This window comes from Ictalurus punctatus, chromosome 18 (assembly GCF_001660625.3).
Source record: "Ictalurus punctatus breed USDA103 chromosome 18, Coco_2.0, whole genome shotgun sequence".
NCBI lineage: Eukaryota > Metazoa > Chordata > Actinopteri > Siluriformes > Ictaluridae > Ictalurus > Ictalurus punctatus.
Window position 1 is genome coordinate 17840986 of NC_030433.2, and position 19620 is coordinate 17860605.

General features: G+C 38.6%; 5 protein-coding genes across 6 annotated transcripts; all 5 read left to right on the top strand.

Moving 5' to 3' along the window:
• Nucleotides 1-49: 49 nt before the first annotated feature.
• On the top strand, nucleotides 50-6018 carry fbxo40.2 (F-box protein 40, tandem duplicate 2). The gene is made up of 4 exons (XM_017491972.3): nucleotides 50-126; nucleotides 315-351; nucleotides 2451-4334; nucleotides 5032-6018. The coding sequence occupies exons 2-4, from the start codon at nucleotides 349-351 to the stop codon at nucleotides 5233-5235; spliced, it is 2091 nt and encodes a 696-aa protein (XP_017347461.1). The 5' UTR covers nucleotides 50-126; nucleotides 315-348; the 3' UTR covers nucleotides 5236-6018.
• Nucleotides 6019-7309: 1291 nt separating this feature from the next.
• On the top strand, nucleotides 7310-11426 carry fbxo40.1 (F-box protein 40, tandem duplicate 1). Of its 2 annotated transcripts, XM_047161889.2 has the most exons (5): nucleotides 7310-8039; nucleotides 8269-8315; nucleotides 8407-8446; nucleotides 8555-10227; nucleotides 10330-11426. In XM_047161889.2, the coding sequence occupies exons 4-5, from the start codon at nucleotides 8629-8631 to the stop codon at nucleotides 10528-10530; spliced, it is 1800 nt and encodes a 599-aa protein (XP_047017845.2). In that variant the 5' UTR covers nucleotides 7310-8039; nucleotides 8269-8315; nucleotides 8407-8446; nucleotides 8555-8628; the 3' UTR covers nucleotides 10531-11426. The 2 variants fall into 2 exon arrangements, with proteins under 2 accessions (XP_047017845.2, XP_047017843.2); XM_047161887.2 differs by having other exon boundaries at nucleotides 8407-10227.
• Nucleotides 11427-11741: 315 nt separating this feature from the next.
• c1qa (complement component 1, q subcomponent, A chain) lies at nucleotides 11742-13455 on the top strand. Its single transcript, XM_017493472.3, has 3 exons — nucleotides 11742-11893; nucleotides 12028-12200; nucleotides 12637-13455. Exons 2-3 carry the CDS (start codon nucleotides 12038-12040, stop codon nucleotides 13230-13232), a joined length of 759 nt encoding a protein of 252 aa, XP_017348961.1. The 5' UTR covers nucleotides 11742-11893; nucleotides 12028-12037; the 3' UTR covers nucleotides 13233-13455.
• Nucleotides 13456-14472: 1017 nt separating this feature from the next.
• Nucleotides 14473-16162, top strand: c1qc (complement component 1, q subcomponent, C chain). Its single transcript, XM_017491811.3, has 2 exons — nucleotides 14473-14715; nucleotides 15482-16162. The coding sequence occupies exons 1-2, from the start codon at nucleotides 14553-14555 to the stop codon at nucleotides 16027-16029; spliced, it is 711 nt and encodes a 236-aa protein (XP_017347300.1). The 5' UTR covers nucleotides 14473-14552; the 3' UTR covers nucleotides 16030-16162.
• Nucleotides 16163-17533: 1371 nt separating this feature from the next.
• Nucleotides 17534-19191, top strand: c1qb (complement component 1, q subcomponent, B chain). Its single transcript, XM_017491813.2, has 3 exons — nucleotides 17534-17686; nucleotides 17894-18065; nucleotides 18391-19191. The coding sequence occupies exons 1-3, from the start codon at nucleotides 17684-17686 to the stop codon at nucleotides 18936-18938; spliced, it is 723 nt and encodes a 240-aa protein (XP_017347302.1). The 5' UTR covers nucleotides 17534-17683; the 3' UTR covers nucleotides 18939-19191.
• The last annotated feature ends 429 nt before the right edge of the window (nucleotides 19192-19620 follow it).

Below are 19620 nucleotides of genomic sequence, written 5' to 3' on the forward strand. Positions count from 1 at the left end.
TCATGAGACTGTGACATTCAGCGATCATGTAACATGGTATAAGCAGTACAGACTATTTTTAACTTGACCCTCAGTCCTGCAGATGGTAAGCACTGTGGAGAGTTCGGTTAGTTAACATTTTTTAAGGTAAGATATCTCTTCTCACATATCTGGTAGAGATCTGTCTTCATTCATCTCCACATTACTAGGCACATTGTAAGAATTACTTTAAATGTGTGCTTTTGGTTACTGCTCATAAATTATGCCAGTAGTCAGGATAAACAGTCAAACAGATGTACAAATGTTTCCTGTACTAAAATGTCCTCTGTTTCAAGGAACTGCAGAGAATCATTTGTCACAGAGGCACAGATGGTATGTTTATTTTGTTTCCTTTCTGGTACAGAGCCCATGTTTGTGTCTAGACAAATTGACGTTAGAATTGATCCTGTTACGTTTAGAGATATGACTCATGGCAAAAGTCAACCAAAACTTGTTTTGAAGTCTATAAAATTAACCATAATAACTAATTACAACCCCAATTCCGAAAAAGTTGGGACAGTATGGAAAATGCTAATAAAAACAAAGAGGAGTGATTTGTAAATGTACTTTGACTTGTAGCCTATTTAAACAAAAAACGTATAAAAACAAGGTATTTGATGTTTTACTTAAACAACTGCATAGTTTTTTGAAGATAAACGTTTACTTTGAAACTGATGCATGCAACACATTCCAAAAAAGTTGGGACAAAGGCAATTTAGAATTGATAGCGATGTGACAAGTTGAAATAAGAAGATGATGTGAAACAGGCGAGGCAATTGTCTAATCATAGTATATAAGGAGTCTCCAAAAAGGCCTAGTTGTTCAAGAGAAAGGATGGGTCAAGGCTCGCCAATCTGCCAACAGATGCATCAGTGAATAATCCAACACTTTGATAACAACATTCCCCAAAGGCAAATCGGTAGGATTTTGGACATTTCACCTTCTACAGTGCACAATATAATTAGAAGAGTCAAGGAATCTGGTCAAATCTAAAGGGCAAGACCAAAAACCACTTCTGAATGCGCATGATCTCTGATCCTTCAGACGTCAGTGTCTTAAAAACAGTCATGAGTCTGTAATGGATATCCTGACCTGGGCTGGGGAATGCTAAAGCTTTGTCAGGCAGCAATATTCGCCGCTGCATCCACAGATGCAAGTTAAGGCTTTACTATGCAAAGCAGAAGCCATACATCAACACAGTCCAGAAGCGCCACCGATTTCTCTGGGCTCAGTCTCATCTGAGATGGACAGTAGCACAGTGGAATCGTGTTTTCTGTACTGTCCCAACTTTTTCGGAGGCTTTTTTGGGGGCTGTACATGGCCAGTGGTAGCTCAGTGATTAAGCTGTTGGATTACTGCTCATAAGGTTGTGAGTTCAATGCCCAACACTGCCAAGCTACTACTGCTGGGCCCTTGAGCAAAACCCTTAACCCTCATATACTCAGTTGTATAAATATGAGTTGCTCTGGATAAGGGTGTCTTCCAAATTTCCAACAAATATGAATAAGAAATTGCTTAATGTGAAGGTTTCACAAAAAAATTCCTTAAGGTAAACACAGCAATTTACTGTGTTTTGCTCATTTTGTGCACTAAAAAGGTTTAATTATGAAAAATTATGATTATTATTATTATTATTATTATTATTATTATTATTTATAATATATTATAAGAAAACACTTGCTCAAAGTTTAAGGTAATAACTTTACTGATATTTCTGATATGTAATGAATGAAACACTTAGGAGTGTGCTGTTATAGGAAAATAATCAACAATGGGGTAGTGTGATGTGGCCCAACATGTAGCTGTTACCACCCCGATGTGGATTATATTTTTTTTTATTATGTCATGTTTAATGTTGGACAACGTCCACAAAACAAGTTAATTCCTGTTATCATTTATTTTTTACAGAATTTATAAACAGTCATTCCCTTACCAGCCTCACTTTTTTCTCTGTCTTCAAATTAAATAAGACAAATGTTACATTGTCATGTTACAGAGAAACCGGAAAATACAGTTCTCTGCCCTGAAGACTTTCCCATTCCCGAACATATTCACTATTACAAAGCACTGATACTGGAGACTCCTTAAATAAATGTTGAATAAATGTTTCCTCAGAGAAATCATCAGCATATCATTTACTGCATGTTTTTCCTTTTTTTTTTTAGGGTACGATTATACAAATCCATACAAATCCAATAATCCCAATGTATTACTATAGAAACCATAATGCATCGAATGAGTGCATTAATATAAACCTGTGCCTTGCAGCTGCACTAGTGTGAGAATCGCAGTTATCAAAAATTAATCAACACCTGACCAAACAGATTTTAGAATTAAATAGTGCTATTGGCATAAAAAGTATATAAGTCTGAGTCTGAGTTGTCAGTGATGTTCTAATTTGTTTTTTCTTCTGCAATGCTTTGCCATTTCAGAGCAGATATAGGAGGTCAACGGCAGCATCAGGCAAGGGGCTACACAGGCACTGTGAGAGCTGCCACAGAAAATATTGCAACGCTCCCATAGAGATCTCTGTGTCATGCATGATCATCAACTGCCGCTTGCTGTGTGGTGCCTCCTTTCACATGTGCAAAGAGGAAGAACACATACTGCTATGTCCTAATGAGAAGGTGCCCTGCATCAACGCCAGCAATGGCTGCCCTTTCACCATGTGTCGCTCGAAGCTGGCAAAACACCTGAAAGTATGTCCTGCTAGCGTGGTGGTCTGCTCAATGGAGTGGAACCGCTGGCCCACTGAGGACATAAAGGCACCTTTATTTAGCAACCTCATAAAGAACATCCATGAGCATCAAGCTCTGGACCTGTCCATGGCTCTCAGAGATCAGAAGCAACTATGCAGCAGGCTGAAAATGAGAAGCTTCTTTCCTCATTTGACGGAGGAACCAGATGAACCTATTCCAACAGAAGCAGAAGATGAGGCAGCAGGGGGTGACTTTTTGGTTAATGGAAACCATGTGAATTGCATGGGAGGTAAGTCCTCAGTAAATGGTCCTTTTAACGTCCAGGTGGAGGAGTCTGTTGAGGAAGATCTCACTGTGGACAAAGAGAAATACGACCTATACGAGAAGATGTTTAGCAAGGAGAGAGGAGGCTGCAAGCAGGCTCAGGAAGAAGAATCAAAAACAGGAGTTCAAAAAGACAAGAGTGAACCAACTAAAGGTTCGATTAACCCATCTATCCCTAATCAACAAGGAACTATTAAAGCAACAGTGGAAGATAGACATGGAGCAGAGTCTGTCCAATCAGACATCTCTAAAACTGGCTTTGCTCCTTGGCAAGAAGGAGTTCTGGAAAGACTTAGTCAAGAAGTAAATCCAAGAGAGTACAACATGTATTTAGTACACCATGGACGCATGCTGATCTCCTTTGGCCAGATTAAAGCTTGCACTCCCAGAGAGAAAGATTTTGTTTACGGAAACCTGGAACCAATACCAGTTCAAACCCTTCATACTTTTAATGTTCCCATCAGTTACAGGCACAAACGCATCCATCAGAAAGATTCTGCTGCCCGAGTGCGCACTGAGCACAAGAGCGTGGACACCTCTGATTTGGGTTTATCTACAGAGGAGGTCACTCATAAGATGGATGAGATGTTTGCAACTTTGCTATGTGCTGCTGAACTGGAGATTAGAGGACACAAGATCAGTGAATCTGTGGCCACAGATGGACTTTATGTTGATATTGCAACTCAGACATATGACTTTCTCACAGCTCCATTTGAGTACAATGCCACTCTGGCTGATATTACAGAGGACAGGGATTTAAAACTTTATCTCCAGATCGATACAGAGAGCGTGACACTTAGACACAACAAATCCACTTCGGCGTTCACATTTATGTGTGAACATTTCTTCAGAAGGGATGAGTTTGCATCTCACTTTAAAAACGTCCACTCAGATATCCAGTCTTGTTTGGATGGCTGGTTTGAGCAGAGATGTCCTCTGGCTTATCTGGGCTGCACCTTCATCCAGAACCGACTCCAGCCCTCCACTCACAGAGCTACAGTCTACTTTAACAAGGACCTCAGCATCTTCACACTCAGACCTGATATTGCCACATCACTCATTGCTGATTCCCAAACGCAAGTTGGATATGAGAATTCTCTCAGTAATCTTCCTTTTGAGGTGCTGCGTCAGATCGCCAGGTACCTGGATAGCTTCTCTCTTTCCCAGCTGGCTCTGGTGTCCCGACTTTTCCGAGATGTTAGTGCTACGTTCCTGCATGAGAGAGGAATGGTCAGCTTGAAGTGGAGGAAAAAACTATACTCTCATGGTCAAGCCAAGTGGAAATCATCTGTCGTAAGTATTTTTACGATGGACGCTGTTGTAGAACATACATTAATAAAGGAAATGCACTAGACAAATGCATAACATAAACATAAACAGCTTGCATTCTTTAATGTCTGTCTTTAAAATTTTGGCAGATGTTAGTTGAAGCTAACTGTTTTGAATCCCAACCAAAGCTGCACCCTCAAACACATGGGCTAGACTTGAGTTTTTTGAGATGGGCCACACTGCAAAACCAAAAGTCCAGGGGGTAGAACAGGACCTGATCCAACTCCTCTTATAAGCCTATCCCCTAACCCTAACCCACACGACACTGAAAAATACTAAACACACGTATCCAGCTTGAACCAAGTTGTTTCCAACCCCTGGACTTTTGGCTTGATTTCACCCAGGAAGGAGGAACTGGATCAGGTCTGACTCCACCCCACTGTCTTTTTGTTCTGCAGCAAGGGTGGCCTGATTGACAGGCATGTAGACATGCCTCCTTGTTCTGATTAATTGGATTTTGGTGGTCTACATACACATTAGATCAATATCGGGTGTTGGCCAATACTCAAAGGTCTGATGTCAGTATCATATCAAAATGTAAAAATGGGCATAGTTATACATGTTAGGTATATATATTAGTGATGATTAATAATTGCATTTGAATAGTGATTATTTTATTCTCAATGTTTTTCCTTTCTTTTTCTCACTCATTCTCTTTAAGGTTTGGGAGTTCAGCAGTCTGTTCAGCAGAGTGGACACTTGGTGTATTGGTGACACACTTTCCATGGCTGAGCACCTTAAACATTGTCCATTTTACCAAACAGAACCCAAAACCAAGCCTTTTCCACTGGCCAGCTTATTGAAAAAAAATGAAGATTCAAAGGATCGGAAAAGTCTAGTCAGACAATTTATTGGGCGGAGCTAGCATTAACATGATTACTAGCTTGATTGGGGCACACGGTGGCTTAGTGGTTAGCACGTTTGCCTCACCCCGCCAGGGTTGGTGGTTCAATTCCCACCGCTGTGTGTGTGGACTTTGCATGTTTTCCCCGTGCTGTGGGGGTTTCCTCCGGGTATTCCGGTTTCCTCCCCCAGCCCAAAGACATGCATGGTAGGCTGATTGGCATGTCCGTAGTGTGTGAATGTGTATGTGGTTGTGCCCTGCGATGGACTGGCACCCTATCCAGAGTGTACCCCACCTTGTGCCCCATGCTCCCCATAAGTGGTATAGAAGATGGATGGATGGACTAGCTTGATTGTTGTGTCATTTTTACAAGTGCAGTTATTATACTAAAAAAAGAACATGAAAGCGTAGAGATCACAAGGACATTTTTTAGGATAAATGTTGACAGTGATCTCTTGCATCAGACTGAAATGTACCGTTTCCTAAACTGTAATGAGGCCTTTGTTTCCGTAAAATAGAAATGGAAGGATTATTGAGATTAAAAGATTGCATCTCATCTCACCTCACTGGCTCCTTGGAAATGCTTGATCAAGATTAACCACTGGAAGTTCGCCTACCAATGCTCATCTGTTTCTGTTCCATGCCAAACACTATGATTTCTGGGGTCTAAACATCATCCTGAATATTTTACCATGACTGAATGCATATTGAGTGTCCATAAATGTTAAATAAATGTTTCATCATAGAACATGTCACCCTATCAATGATTATGCTTTGCTTTGCTTTATATTCTTTAGAAATTATATTATAGGGCCGAAAGTATGTGGGCACTTGAATATTGAACTGGGGTGGGCAATCTTATCAGGAAAGGGCCAGTGTGGGTGCAGGATTTCATTCCAACCAAGCAGAAGCCACACCTGAATCTACTGAAAGCCAAGATCAACTGTTTAAACAGGTGGAATCAGGTGTGCCTCCTGCTTGGTTAGAATGAAAACCTGCACCCACACTGGCCCTTTCTGGATAAGATTACCCACCCCTGATATTGAACATATGAATATATGGAGTTGGTCCCCACTTACTGCTATAACAACCAACATTCTTCTGGGTAGGCTTTCCACTAGATTTTGGAATATGGCTGTGGGGATCTGTGCTCTATCAGCCATAAGAGTGTAAGAGGTCGGGCATGGATGTTAGGCGAGAAGGTCTGGTTGATGCAAAGCATCAGTTAATTATGAAAGTGCTTAATGCGATTGAGGTCAGGGCTTTGTGCAGGCCACCTGAATTCTTCCACACCAACCTTGGCAAACCATGTAAGTAAGCAAATTTTATTTATAAAGCGCATTTAAATTCAGCTTCTTAATAATAATAATAATAATAATAATAATAATAATAATAACAACAACAACAACAACAACAACAACAATAATAATAATAATAATAATAATAATAATAATAATACGTTGGCTTAGTGGTTAGCACGTTCGCCTCACACCTCCGGGGTTCGATTCCTGCTGGGGCCATGTGTGTGCAGAGTTTGCATGTTCTCCCCGTGCTGCAGGGGTTTCCTCCGGGTACTCCGGATGGATGAATAATAATAACAATAATAATAAAAAATATACAATGAACTAAAATGAAAAATGAAAAATAACAGTTACTAATCAACAAGTTAATAGCCAGAAAAGGCCAAAGAGTAAAATTGTGTCTTAAGTCCACATTTAAAAATAGAGATTGAGGGAGCTCTCTTAATGTAAGGTGGCAATTGTTTCCATGATACGTCGTGCATAAAACTCCAAATGCTCTGTCACTTTTTAATTTAAGACCTGACCATGGGACGGGGGATGTATGAGAGCTTTATTGGTGGAACTGAGAGACCTGGGAGCTGAATGCAAAATATAAGCTCAGAAATATAAGATGGGGCTTGTTGATTAAGAGCTTTAAAAACAATCAGGAAAAAATTTAATTGAATTCTAAAAAAGACTGAAAGCCAATGAAGAGAAGCTAGAATTGGGGTGATATGATCATGATTTTTTGCATTCGTTAACAGTCTAGCCGCTGCGTTCTGGACCACCTGCAAACATGCCAATGAAGATTGGGAAAGACCAAGGTATAGAGAATTACAATAATCAAGGCGTGATGTAATAAATGCATGAATGACTTTTTCCAAATCTTGAAAGGAAAGTGACGATGTAATTCCGGAAATAACTCTCAGTTGATAAAAGCTGTTTTTAACATCTGAGCTAATTTGTTTTTCTAGGCAGAGGTCAGAAGTGACACATGGTATTATTTTCCAGGTTTAAGTACTGTACTGCATTGGAATTGTGCTACATAGTTATGTAATAATGTAAGAGGGAAAAAGTGATTAATTGTTGACATCTCTTGGTATGTAGATAATATTTTCACTATTGTGGTATTAATATCAATACACTGACAGTATAACTTATTTATGTGGACATGGTCTGTCTAAGAACTTGGATCTTTGGGAAATAATAAGGGTGGTAAAATGCGCAAATGATCTTCTACAGCTCTGGATTCAGCACCACGTTTGCTAACACCGAGCTCTGTCTGACCTACCCCCTAGAATTCAGAGCAACTGATGACCTGTAACCAGACTCCATGTTGCAGCAGTCTTGTCACGTTGTCTACATCCACCGTGCCAACCTTTCTCTATTTTTAGCATTCAGGCACACCGTGGATATAAGTGCACTCAGTCTTGCAGCAACAAAGCAGGACACAATCAACCCACTCACCCGAGTAAGACAACCTGCGTTTTGACCTACAAGTCTGATACCATGATATATGTTTTCTTGCCATGTTAACCTCATCGTGTAAGTTCAGGCTTGTATTTATGCATGTGTGTACCTGATTTATGCATTTTACCTTAGTGTGTGATTTCCCATGGTCGTTTTGGTATATTGTTGAATTTGGTTTTATTTTCAGCCACATGAGGGAGTTTGTGTTTTGGAGTTTGTGTTTTGTGTATCACCGGATCATTTTCACAAAGGTTAACAGTTGTGGTCACCTTCAGATACTGATATAAAGAATTATACTTTTCAGATGATCACATGATCAAGCTTTGACTATCCCAGTGATTTATAGATATGGTAAGTTATAAATCTTTGTCTCAGAAGACAAATTGCATAGAAAACAAAGTCAGCAAGACTTTAAATGGCTCTCTGTTGACAATTATTTTAGGGAAGACAAAGGACTTCAGGAACTAAACTTCATAGGCACTGTGAGAGCTGCTACAACATACGCTGTAAAGTTCCCATAGAGATCTCTGTCTCATGCATGATCATCAACTGCCGTGTGCTGTGTGGTGCTTCCTTTCACATGTGCAAAGAGGATGAACACATACTGCTGTGTCCTAATGAGAAGGTGCCCTGCATCAACGCACACTATGGCTGCCCTTTCAGCATGTGTCGCTCAAAGCTGGCCAAACACCTGGAAGTGTGTCCCGCTAGCGTGGTGGTCTGCTCAATGGAGTGGAACCGCTGGCCCATTGAGGAAGCAGAGCCTCCTGAGTTCTACAAGAATATCTTGAAGGAGAACTACACCCAGGAGCCTCTGGACCTTTCCATGGCACTGCGGGACCAGAGGCAGCTGTTTCAGTCCCTCAAAATGAAGAATCTTTTTCCTGAACTTATTGAAAAGCTCGAGGAGGAATCTGTCATTCAAGAACTTGAGGGAGCTGTTGGATGGGAATCTAAAGATGCACAAGAACCCTCAATATCTATAAGTGCTGCCTCAGTCCTTGAACCTCAGGAGAGGGAGTTAACTCAGGAAGAGAGAGAGGTGATAGCAAGGGACACTAATATATTAGGCATCGATAGGTATAACATCTGGGAGAGGATGTTCAGTATGGAACTGAGTGGTTGCAAGCACACCATTAAGTCACTAGGCACCAACCCTTCTTCCAACAGCAAAGAGCTGAAACCCCAAGCAAATCCAAGCAAACTGGAAATCCTTAATGAGGAGACGGAAACACAAATTGGAAATTCAGGCACACCTACCTATATGCCACATTTCAATCCATATGAAATGGATGAAGATAAATTTCTGATAGCAGCATCCTTATTTGCGTGTGACACACGTCCAAAGAAAACATTCGTATACAAAGATTTGGAGCCCATGAAGATCAAAACTGTGCGAACATTCAAAGTTCCCACCAGCTTCGAGGCAAGGCCAAGTCGTATACGCAATCCTTTTCATTACAAAAAAGATAGCAAAGCTGTTGACACAGCAGACCTGAGCATTGAAATGGGGGATATGCCAAAATGGGATGAGGTTCAAGCAACCCTTCTGTGTTCTCTGGAGAAGGAACTCAGAGGACACCTTATTGCAGAGTCCAGTTCTGCAGATGCACTTATTAAGGATGAAGGAACTCAGACTTATGACTTTTACTCTGCTCCTTTCAAAGCAGATACGTCTCTGGCGGATCTCACAGCAGACAGGGCTTTGCAGCTTCATGTACAAATACAAACCGAGAGTGTCACCAATAGACACAACAAATGTAGCTCTGCATTCACATACATCTGCAGCCATTCATACAGACGAAATGAGTTTTCTTCTCATTATAAGAATGTTCACTCAGATATCCAGTTCTGTTTAAATGGCTGGTTTGAACACAGGTGTCCTCTGGCTTATTTGGGTTGCACCTTCAGCCAGAGGCAGCTCCGACCTGTCACACACAAAGCTATGGTCTCATACGATAAAGACCTCAGCACATTCACTCTCAGACCCGAGGTACCATCCATTCTCTATGAAGGTGTGACAACGATGACTATGGAGAGGAAGCGATCACGGAACCGGGATGCTCTGAGCAAGTTACCTTTTGAGGTTCTCATCCACATTGCTGGGTTTCTGGATAGCTTCACGCTGTCTCAGCTGGCTCTTGTATCCCGGTTAATGAGAGAGGTGTGCGGGATTTTACTGCAAGAAAGAGGCATGGTCTCTCTTAAGTGGGAGAAGAAAATCGATTCACATGGTGGATGGTGCTGGAGAGCTAGACATAAGGTCAGATATTTCCTGAGAACCTAATAATCTCATGCATTTGCTATCTTTTCATTAACATAACTAGGGCAGGACATGCTAATAGATATTTCCAAATTCCTTTAGGTCTGGGAATTCAGCAACTTGTTTTCCCCTGTGGATAACTGGTGCTTGGACAAGTTCCCATCAATGTCTGAGCACCTTAAAGTCTGCCCCTATTATGAGATGGAGAACAGAACAGAACCTGTACCCTTAACTGCTGTCTTTGATTGTGAAGAAGAAGAGACCGCTCAGAGACTTGTGTCCATGTTTATTAAGATTAAATGACATTTGCATCGCAAGTGAGGAAATTAATCAACAACACGGATGTAGCCTGATGTAATGCGGAGTTACTCTTGATTATTTTCCAACAATAGCACGATCCAATATGTTTTATTCCTCTTATACCATGCTAGTTCACCAATGATGACAGTTTTCAAAATTAATTAAAGAACTTTTTAACTATTTAAAGTCACAGTGTGGTGGAATGTCCACAAAACAAGCTAATTATTGTTATCACTAACACTATAGCAGCTATAGACATATAATCTAGCCTTCCCTTACTTTCTCTTGAAGGTAAGCTAAAAAAAAAAAAAAAAAAAAGCAGCTTGTTACAGAGAAAATGCAGCATTGTCTGTCCTGAAGTGTTTCACGTGGCTGAAAACCTAACATCTTTAAAGCAGCTTCACCTCTGACTGTTACAAAGCACTGACATTGGAGACCTCTTCCATTAATGTTAAATGTCTCCTTAGAGAAATGTTCACTTTATCAACGATTAAACTTGTTTTGTTAAATAACAACACTTTTTAAAATATGTATATTATTAAACAAGTGAATAAGCTGTTACTTTAAAAACAAGAATGTGTGCATTAATATAAACGTGGGATTTGCCTTGCAGCTGGTATTACTGTCAGATATGTCATAATGGGTATAACTGTGGTATAAGTAGTGCATGATTGATATTTCTAAACCCATGCAATAAAACTTCTATTATTGTATTTTCTGGTACTGACTCCAATAAACCACTGATGGTGTCACACTTCCACACCTCACTATTATAAAGTAATATTAGCTTAATCATTGTATATTGTTTTCCTTGTAGTTACTGGATAATTAGCCATAAGGTTTGGAAATATATATAGGAGCATAAGAGTGATGAAGTAATAAAAGAGAACATAAATCAATCAATCACTTTGTTTATTATAATGTTTAGTTGTTATTGTGATCCACCTGTACTAGTTAATACCAGAAAATGTATAGAGTATTGCAGTTGTGTTGATGAATGTTTATGTCTTTGGAAGTAAAATTAACTCATATAAAATATTTTTGACAAAATATCAGGTTGTGCTGTTTTTTGGTATTCACAGTGGAATTCAAATCACTTTATTTTTGCCCTTTGCCATGAAGACAAGTACAGTTTGCTGACTCTGAAAAACAGAGATGGAGAAGCAGAAGCTGGCTTTTTGCACATATCTGCATGTTTCTCCTGCATGTTTTCTTTTTTGTTTTTTTTTCCAAATGATGTTCCTATTTTATTGGGGAATTGAAACAACTGAATTTTTGCCCCATTACTATGACATAATACTGCCTCTCGCTCATGTCAAGTAAAGAGAGAAGAAGTCTGAATCTTTAAACCGACACTGGGATACTGGTGAGCCTGACACTGCTATTTATTTACATTTGTGTAACTTAATAAAAAATTAAAAATAATAAGAATATTGGATCATTTACAATAATTAATTTTGCTTACTCTCTAATGGTTATTTATTCTCCATGACTCTTTAGATTATACAGGATGCAGCTGTCAGTCCATCTGGTTGGAGCTGTCTGGGTGGCTGTACTTTTGTCTTTTAGCCTCTGCCAGGATAACTGTCAAATGAAGGATGGACAACCAGGAGAGCCAGGACATCCTGGGAGAGATGGCTTGCCCGGACAAAAAGGAGAGAAAGGAAAACCAGGTATGTATCCTGTTTATGTTTAAGTTTCATGACAAATTGCATTATTTACATGAGCATATCAAAGTAATTTACTCAGGTTTATTTACACATAAATTTGTAAAGATACACTATATTGTGGGTGGCAAGGTGATTGTGCTCCACCTGACAACTCCAGGGTTCAATCCTGAGCTTGAGTTACTGTCTGTGTTCTCCACTTGTCTGCCTGGGATTCCTCCAGGTTCTTTGGTTTCCTCTCACCTCCCAGAAACATGCTGGTAGGTGGACTGGCTACACTAAATTACCCCTAATTTAGTGTGAATGAGTGTGAATGCTTTATATCCAGAGTGTATTCCCACTCACACCCAGTGTTCCTGGTGATCCACCATGACCTTGACCAGAATAAAGATAAATAAAGACAAATGAATGGATGAATAAGCATTGTATTGCATTGTTTCAGGTTTGCAGGTGGACCTGAGTAAGGAGGCACTGATTGCTCTTAAAGGAGATAAGGGTGAGGATGGTCCCATAGGAGACATTGGTGATAAAGGCTTTCATGGTCTACTTGGTCCACCGGGTCTCATTGGTCCTCCAGGGAATCCGGGCAGAAGTGCGGGTAGTGGTTTGTCCAATGTAAATAAGGCAGCCTTTACAGTGGTGCGTAAGAAGAATGAGTACCCCAGGTACAACAGCCCTGTGATATTTAATGAAGAACTTACTAATTTGAATAAAGACTTCGACATTGCAAAAGGTCAGTTCACGTGTAAGGTTGCTGGAACATATTACTTTGTCTTTCATTTTGTCTCTGAGGGTGACTTGTGTATAAAGCTGATCAGTGACTCCAAAGATAATGTGAACCTGCTATTTTGTGACTATAACCAGCGTAAGAGCAGCATAACTCAGGTTCTGTCTGGTGGTGCTGTGATTCAGCTTGCTAAGGGAAATTCAGTGAGGCTGGAACCTGCTAGAATCACTGGACATCACAGGGAGACAAACAAAATGTCAAAAACTGAAATGTCCGTGTTTAGTGGATTTCTGATTTTTGCTAGTGGGTGAGGTAAATATATATATAAAACAATCTATGTTAGACTGACTGCACTGTAACATTGTTAGTGCTAGAGTAATTTCTGCAATCATGGATTTTAATGCAAGTGTACAACTTTCCTCTGTGTTTGCAAATTCTTTAAAAAAAAAAATGTTTTAATCACTTTTCTTTGCAACCCAAATGGATATTTCAGTTGTAAAACCATTCTACAATAAAACTTTCATGTGAAACTGGTGTGTGTATGTGCGTGTGCTATTTTCTTACTTTTTTTGTTGGATGTGCACAATGAATACATTATGATTACATAAAATCTGGATTAAATCACTGTTGAAGGCAACATCTGAAATAACTTGACTATAAATATGAAACCATATTTAATTATTAAATTCTTGGACGGATCTAAGGAAAAGCTGAGAGACATCCAGTCACAAGTTTGCACCATCTTACAAAATCATCAGACTGTTTTGGTATACAGTGGCTTGCATAAATATTCATCACCTTGAATGTTTTTACATTTTGTAGTGTTACTACCTGAAACTGAAATGGGCCTAACTGGAATTATATGACAGGAATCTACATACAATAATTAATAACAATGAATACAATAATTAATAATAATGAAGGGGGGGGGGTCAATGTAGCTTGACCTATATCAATATAGTTATCATTTATAGATAAAAAACATAAAACATAAAAATACATAAAAATTGTGATTGCATGAGTGTACTACCTCCCAACCACCTTGCGCCTCACACCATCCCCTCCCACCTTCCAAGACCCCCCCCCCACCCCCCCCCCCCCACCCCCCCCCCCCCCCCCCCCCCGGGCTCAGGGCTGTGAAACAACTACATTATTTCTGGTGCAGTTTACATTAAAAGTTATACAATTCCTTGAAAAGACTGGGCATGTGTGCAATTTAAACATTTAATGATCTTAATAAAAAATTACACCTAATCCTGGGAGGCCACAGAGTAATTTACAGAATATACTTAAACTAGCAACATTAAAACCTCTTAAGAGAGCAGCTATTAAAAAAAAAAAAAAAAAAAAGGAGCAGAAAATACAGAGTAAAAACACAGAAATTAAAGACGAATCTTTATTGAAGAATTTTTCAGCTGGCCATTTTGCTCACAAAGATATAATACATATTCACAAATACTTTTAGTTGAAACTACTAGGTCTGAGTAGTGAAAGGCGGTGCTTTTTGCAGTGCAGTTTTGAAAAGAGGAACACAGAACATTTCATTGATTGACAAAAAATATTTCAGTGACTTAGACTCTTTGAAGCTTGGACTCACACAGCCAAGGACAACCTGATGTTCTGCGTTAGCCATGTTTAACTACAGGCTTATATTCGTAGCTCTGTTGGCAGTGTGGCTTTGCCCGGTAGCCACTCAAAACACATGTCATGCAGGGACACATGGATTGCCAGGTATTCCCGGAATTCCTGGACATGATGGCAGGGATGGTGAGAAGGGGGAGAAAGGCGAGGGAGGTAAGTAATACATTGTTCAGTTGTACTTTTTGTTTAGTTCGTTATTGTTGTTTGATCATCAAGAGTTCCTCAATCCTTCATGTTTAATCTGTTAATAGGAATTCTTAATATCTTCTTGTTTTTTTTTAATGCAGGTGAATTAGGTTAGGTTTAAAAAAAAAAAAAAAAAATTAAACACAGGATGACTAGCGAAAATTAACTGTAATTAAGTGTTTCATTTCCATAGTACTATAAACAGAAAGTAAATTAAAAGTAAAATAAATATAAAAAACAACAACCCTCAAGTGAGCAGAAAGTCTATTACTTTAAGGGTTGCATATATTAGAAAGCAGGTTATAAGGGAGTTCTGAATGCTTTAGGGTTTTAATGGGGACTGTTTGAAATGTTGCTGAAAGAGAACTCCTCCTTTGTAAGGTTCCACTTAGAACCTTCACGATTTCATATAATAAAAAGTGGGTTCCAAAACTTTTCTTTAGCTTTCTAAAGCATTTCTACTCCGAGCTCTTACTGAAAGGGTAACCATTTGTTTTAGGGTGTAAGAACCTTTAGGGTTCTCACTGGCGGACAAACTGAAGAACGCTTCAGAGCATCAAATTGAACCACAAACTATACACATCAGAGTACACTAGATATCAGCTATAAGTGGCCTTTTTTGCAGGAATGTTCATTTATAAATGTGATAGTACTTTAATGTATTTTATTTTATTTTATTTTATTATTAATGTAAGTATGTGATTTATTTAAGACCATGTGTTTATCTCAACAGGGCGCACATTGGAACTGGAAAATAAAGTGATCAAAGGGCAGAAGGGGGAACCTGGCATCAAAGGTCCTCAGGGAAAGAGGGGTGCCTCTGGCAATCCTGGCCCACCAGGACCACAGGGTCCACCAGGGGATGAAGGAGCTCCAAGCGACATAAAACCAAATTCTGCTTTCTGTGTATCTCGTGAAACTGTTGACCATCCAGCACCTGATACGCCAATCATCTTCCAAACAAAAATCACCAATGTCAATGATCACTTTAATCTTAAAGAGGGTAAATTTGTGTGTCACATCCCTGGTACCTACTATTTTGTGTACCATGCAACTTCTAAAAAGACACTTTGCGTTAGGCTCATGGTGGATGGAGAGAAAAGGGCTAGCTTCTGTGACCACATTCAAGCTGAGATAAACGTGAGTTCAGGGGGATTTGCTGTGTACCTACGGGACAATAGTAAAGTCTGGTTGGAAACTAATGATAAGGTAAACGGCATGTACGCAGCTGGAGATAAAGGCAACAGTGTCTTCTCTGGTTTCCTGCTTTATGCACACTGAGGGTTTCTCTAGTGTTTCACGAAACACACCAGATTACATCAAGTTTTACATTTCCAATCAAGATCTGTACAATCAAGAGCACAAAATGTATTTCTGATTTCTATGCCATTAATAAAATGTTACTGGAGTGAAATATGGTAGTTTTGTTTTCATTGTCTCAAGATATACAATATAATAAAATACAGAGTGCCCTTCTGTTGTCCTTAAAGGTACTATATACAACCCCTAGTGTGTTTCCCTATTACAACCCCAATTCCAAAAAAATTGGGACACTGTGTGAAATGTAAATAAAAACAGAATGCAATGATTTGCTAATCTCATAAACCCATATGTTATTCACAATAGAACATCGAAAACATACCAAATGTTTAAACTGAGGAAATGTACCATTTTAAGAAAAAAATAAGGTAATTTTGAATTTGATAACTGCAACACGTCTCAAAAAAGTTGGGACGGGGGCAACAAACGGCTGGACAAGTAATTGTTGTAGAAAGAATTTTGAAAGCAGTCCAGGTAGAACAGGTTTTTAGAAGCTATGGACCCCTAATTATCCAATAAACCTTAAGGGAAGTCTTGAAGAATCCATTTCTAATGGTATAAATTTGGCAGAACAGTACTGTTTGCCATCTCATCTATTTCATGAATAGCACCAATATGCAGATAACCATAAAATAAGCACCAAATGGTGTGTTTGAACAACAGAGGTTTATGAGAAAGGGCTCTGGGTAGAACCCATTACCAGAACATTAAGCCTGAAGCTAAAAACTACAAATTATACAATAAAGTATTAAGGAACTCTTAAAGTACCTTAAGAAGTTACCTTCTTTACTTTTAGGTGGAATAGCCATTTTAGGTGGAAGCTAAGAACCCTAGCTATTACCCTTAAGGAACCTTTGAACCCTTTCTTTAATGCAGAACAGTAATGTTCTCCAGCTCTGGGCTGTTATAAATGTCACCGGTACACACAACCGTGAAATAAGCACAAAATGGAGACAGTAATGACAGAACATAACACAATCAAAAAAATAATAAAATTACTAAATTCTAACACCCTTAAGTGTTCTTCAGTTGTCCCTCTGGTGGAACCCTTAAAGGTTCTACGTAAAACCTACAAGAGGTCCCATGGAGAACAAGGACACTAAAACAAACAAACAAACAGAAAACATTGAAAAACCCTTTTCCTAAAAATAAAAAAAGCAGCTGTTATAATTAATGCAAATATAACTTTATATATAAAAAAATAACATTACATGTGCTAATGGGAACTGTTACATGTAATTTTAACTTTTAGCATTAACCATTACCATTTAGTACTAACATAATACAAGGGGTCTAAAATTCTGCTAATCTTGTAACGTTTTCTGCACACGATGTCCTGTTTAATGTCTGTGTTTTGCTGTAATTTGCTAATGCAAGCAAAAAAATATATTTTTTAAAATTATTTTTTAGATATTACTTAATCCTGGACTGATACATGCCGAATGTGCATTTTATTCCTTCCTTGTTCGTGTTGTGCAATATTGCTGTTCTCCATTTGAAAAAGAGAAATGAAAACTGGAATCCGTTTTTGTGGGAAATTATAGTTTTTTTTTTGGCACTCGCACTTGAGGTTCTCGCTGATTTTTCAAGCACGGTGCAAACGTTTCTTGGGACAATGGTAAGATATCTGACAAAATTGATCTTTATACTGTATAAATAAGAAATAATAACAAAGTGCATAACAGAAATGTTTTAATAACTGATTAAAGTGTGGTATAAAATATTTTAGTTAATATTATTATTATTATTATTATTATTATTATTATTATTATTATTATTAGTAGTAGTAGTAGTAGTAGTAGTAGTAGTATTTTTTTCATTGCAGGTGTCCTTGTCAGTGTATGCCCTTTTACCGGTCAGCGTTTTGCTGTGGCTTGTGAGCCCTTCAATCTCAGACAAATGTGATAGCTCCTTTGGGTTCTCTGGTGTGCCAGGCATCCCAGGAACTCCTGGTACTAATGGAAAAAGTGGACCAAAGGGAGCAAAAGGAGATCCTGGTAAAAAGATTACTTTTACTTTAAAAAATCCTACTTTTAATGTTACATTTTAAAACAGTATTTATATACACTGTGGACAAACACTTTATGTCTTATGTAAATGTAATAATGTATCATACCACTTTTTAAAAAGATATAGAATTATAGTAATATATATATATGAATATGTCACTATAACATAATAATCTAGACTTTTTTTTTTTTTTTTTGCTGTTTGCTGTTTTGCTTCGGCTAAATGGAAAACTGTCTCAGCTCAAGAAACATAAAATGTCATGAAAAGTAGACAAAAATTTACTCTCTATGATTGAAATCTATTTGTATGCAGGTGAAGACACACAGCCTGTGAGGGGAGCCAAGGGTGAACTGGGTGCTCCTGGACGCCCTGGTAGACCTGGCCTCAAGGGGGATGAAGGGGCACATGGAGCACCAGGACTAAAGGGTCCAAAGGGTTCACAGGGAACTTTTCGGACGATTTCAAATGTTAATCTGGCATTTTTCTCTAATAAAAGAAGGTCTAATTCCAGAACTAGTGTAACCCAAAATAAAATCATTGAATTTGAAGACTTGTTCTCTCCTGAGAAGCCTGGTGAAACACTGCGCGACAATCTTTTCACAGCCCAACAGCCAGGCATTTATTACTTTGTGTATCATGTGTCTGCATTACACACTGCTTGCCTGTGTATTAAGAAGACGGACACAGTGGTATTGACTATGTGTGATTTTTCGCAAGGGGTGATGCTGACCTCTGGGTCTGTGGTCCTGGACCTGAAGCTAATGGATACTGTGGGTGTGTATGTCTGCACTAAATCAAGTCAGATCATCAGCAAAGATGCAGATAACACTTTCACTGGCTTCCTGCTATTCCCATCATAAATATTCAGAAAAATAAAGCAGTTTCAGTGTCTCACCTAATTAACCTTTTTTTGAAGCATCTCCATGATTTCAGATAATTATTTCTGGGTTCACTTTGCCTTTTTTCCAGTATCTTATTAAGGAACTTGTTTTTTTTGTGTGTTTTTTTAATCATGAACAAATGGAATAGAACTGTTAACAAACACACCTATGTAATCACATGACTAACCATTTAATGCAAACAACAATAAAGTTAAAATAAATAGAAAGAAAACCCTCAAGGCTGATATGTTATTGAACTCCTGGGCAGGTTATAATCACATGCTGGCACAAATGGAATGGACCATTAATATAAATTCCAGAATTACAGTAGAAAATGGTACAAATACAATATACATAAATTGGCAGCAAATCATCATCATCATCACCATCATCAGACATCATCATCATCATCATTAGTAAGGTACAGTGGAGCAAGTTTGTGAAAGCATTTGCAGATCAGTAAATGTATATAGTAATAGTATCTTACATTCTTCTACTAGCTAACACTATTCATATAAATAATGAAGCTTTTTCCCCTCTTTTTACTTATTGTGAATATATGCCTTTGTTCACGCACCAGTTTTATGACAATCACAAAGAAATTTCTAGTAGCAGGTATTGGATTTATGCTGAATTCCAATTAAATCGTAACAAAAATTGG

Coding starts and splice junctions, on each gene's coding strand:
- fbxo40.2 (XM_017491972.3), top strand. Junction 4,335..5,031: donor CCAAGTGGAAATCATCTGTC/GTAAGTATTTTT, acceptor ATTCTCTTTAAG/GTTTGGGAGTTCAGCAGTCT.
- fbxo40.1 (XM_047161887.2), top strand. Junction 10,228..10,329: donor GCTGGAGAGCTAGACATAAG/GTCAGATATTTC, acceptor AAATTCCTTTAG/GTCTGGGAATTCAGCAACTT.
- c1qa (XM_017493472.3), top strand. CDS start 12,038: ATGCAGCTGTCAGTCCATCTGGTTGGAGCTGTCTGGGTGGCTGTACTT. Junction 12,201..12,636: donor AGGAGAGAAAGGAAAACCAG/GTATGTATCCTG, acceptor GCATTGTTTCAG/GTTTGCAGGTGGACCTGAGT.
- c1qc (XM_017491811.3), top strand. CDS start 14,553: ATGTTTAACTACAGGCTTATATTCGTAGCTCTGTTGGCAGTGTGGCTT. Junction 14,716..15,481: donor GGGGGAGAAAGGCGAGGGAG/GTAAGTAATACA, acceptor TTATCTCAACAG/GGCGCACATTGGAACTGGAA.
- c1qb (XM_017491813.2), top strand. Junction 18,066..18,390: donor GGGAGCAAAAGGAGATCCTG/GTAAAAAGATTA, acceptor ATTTGTATGCAG/GTGAAGACACACAGCCTGTG.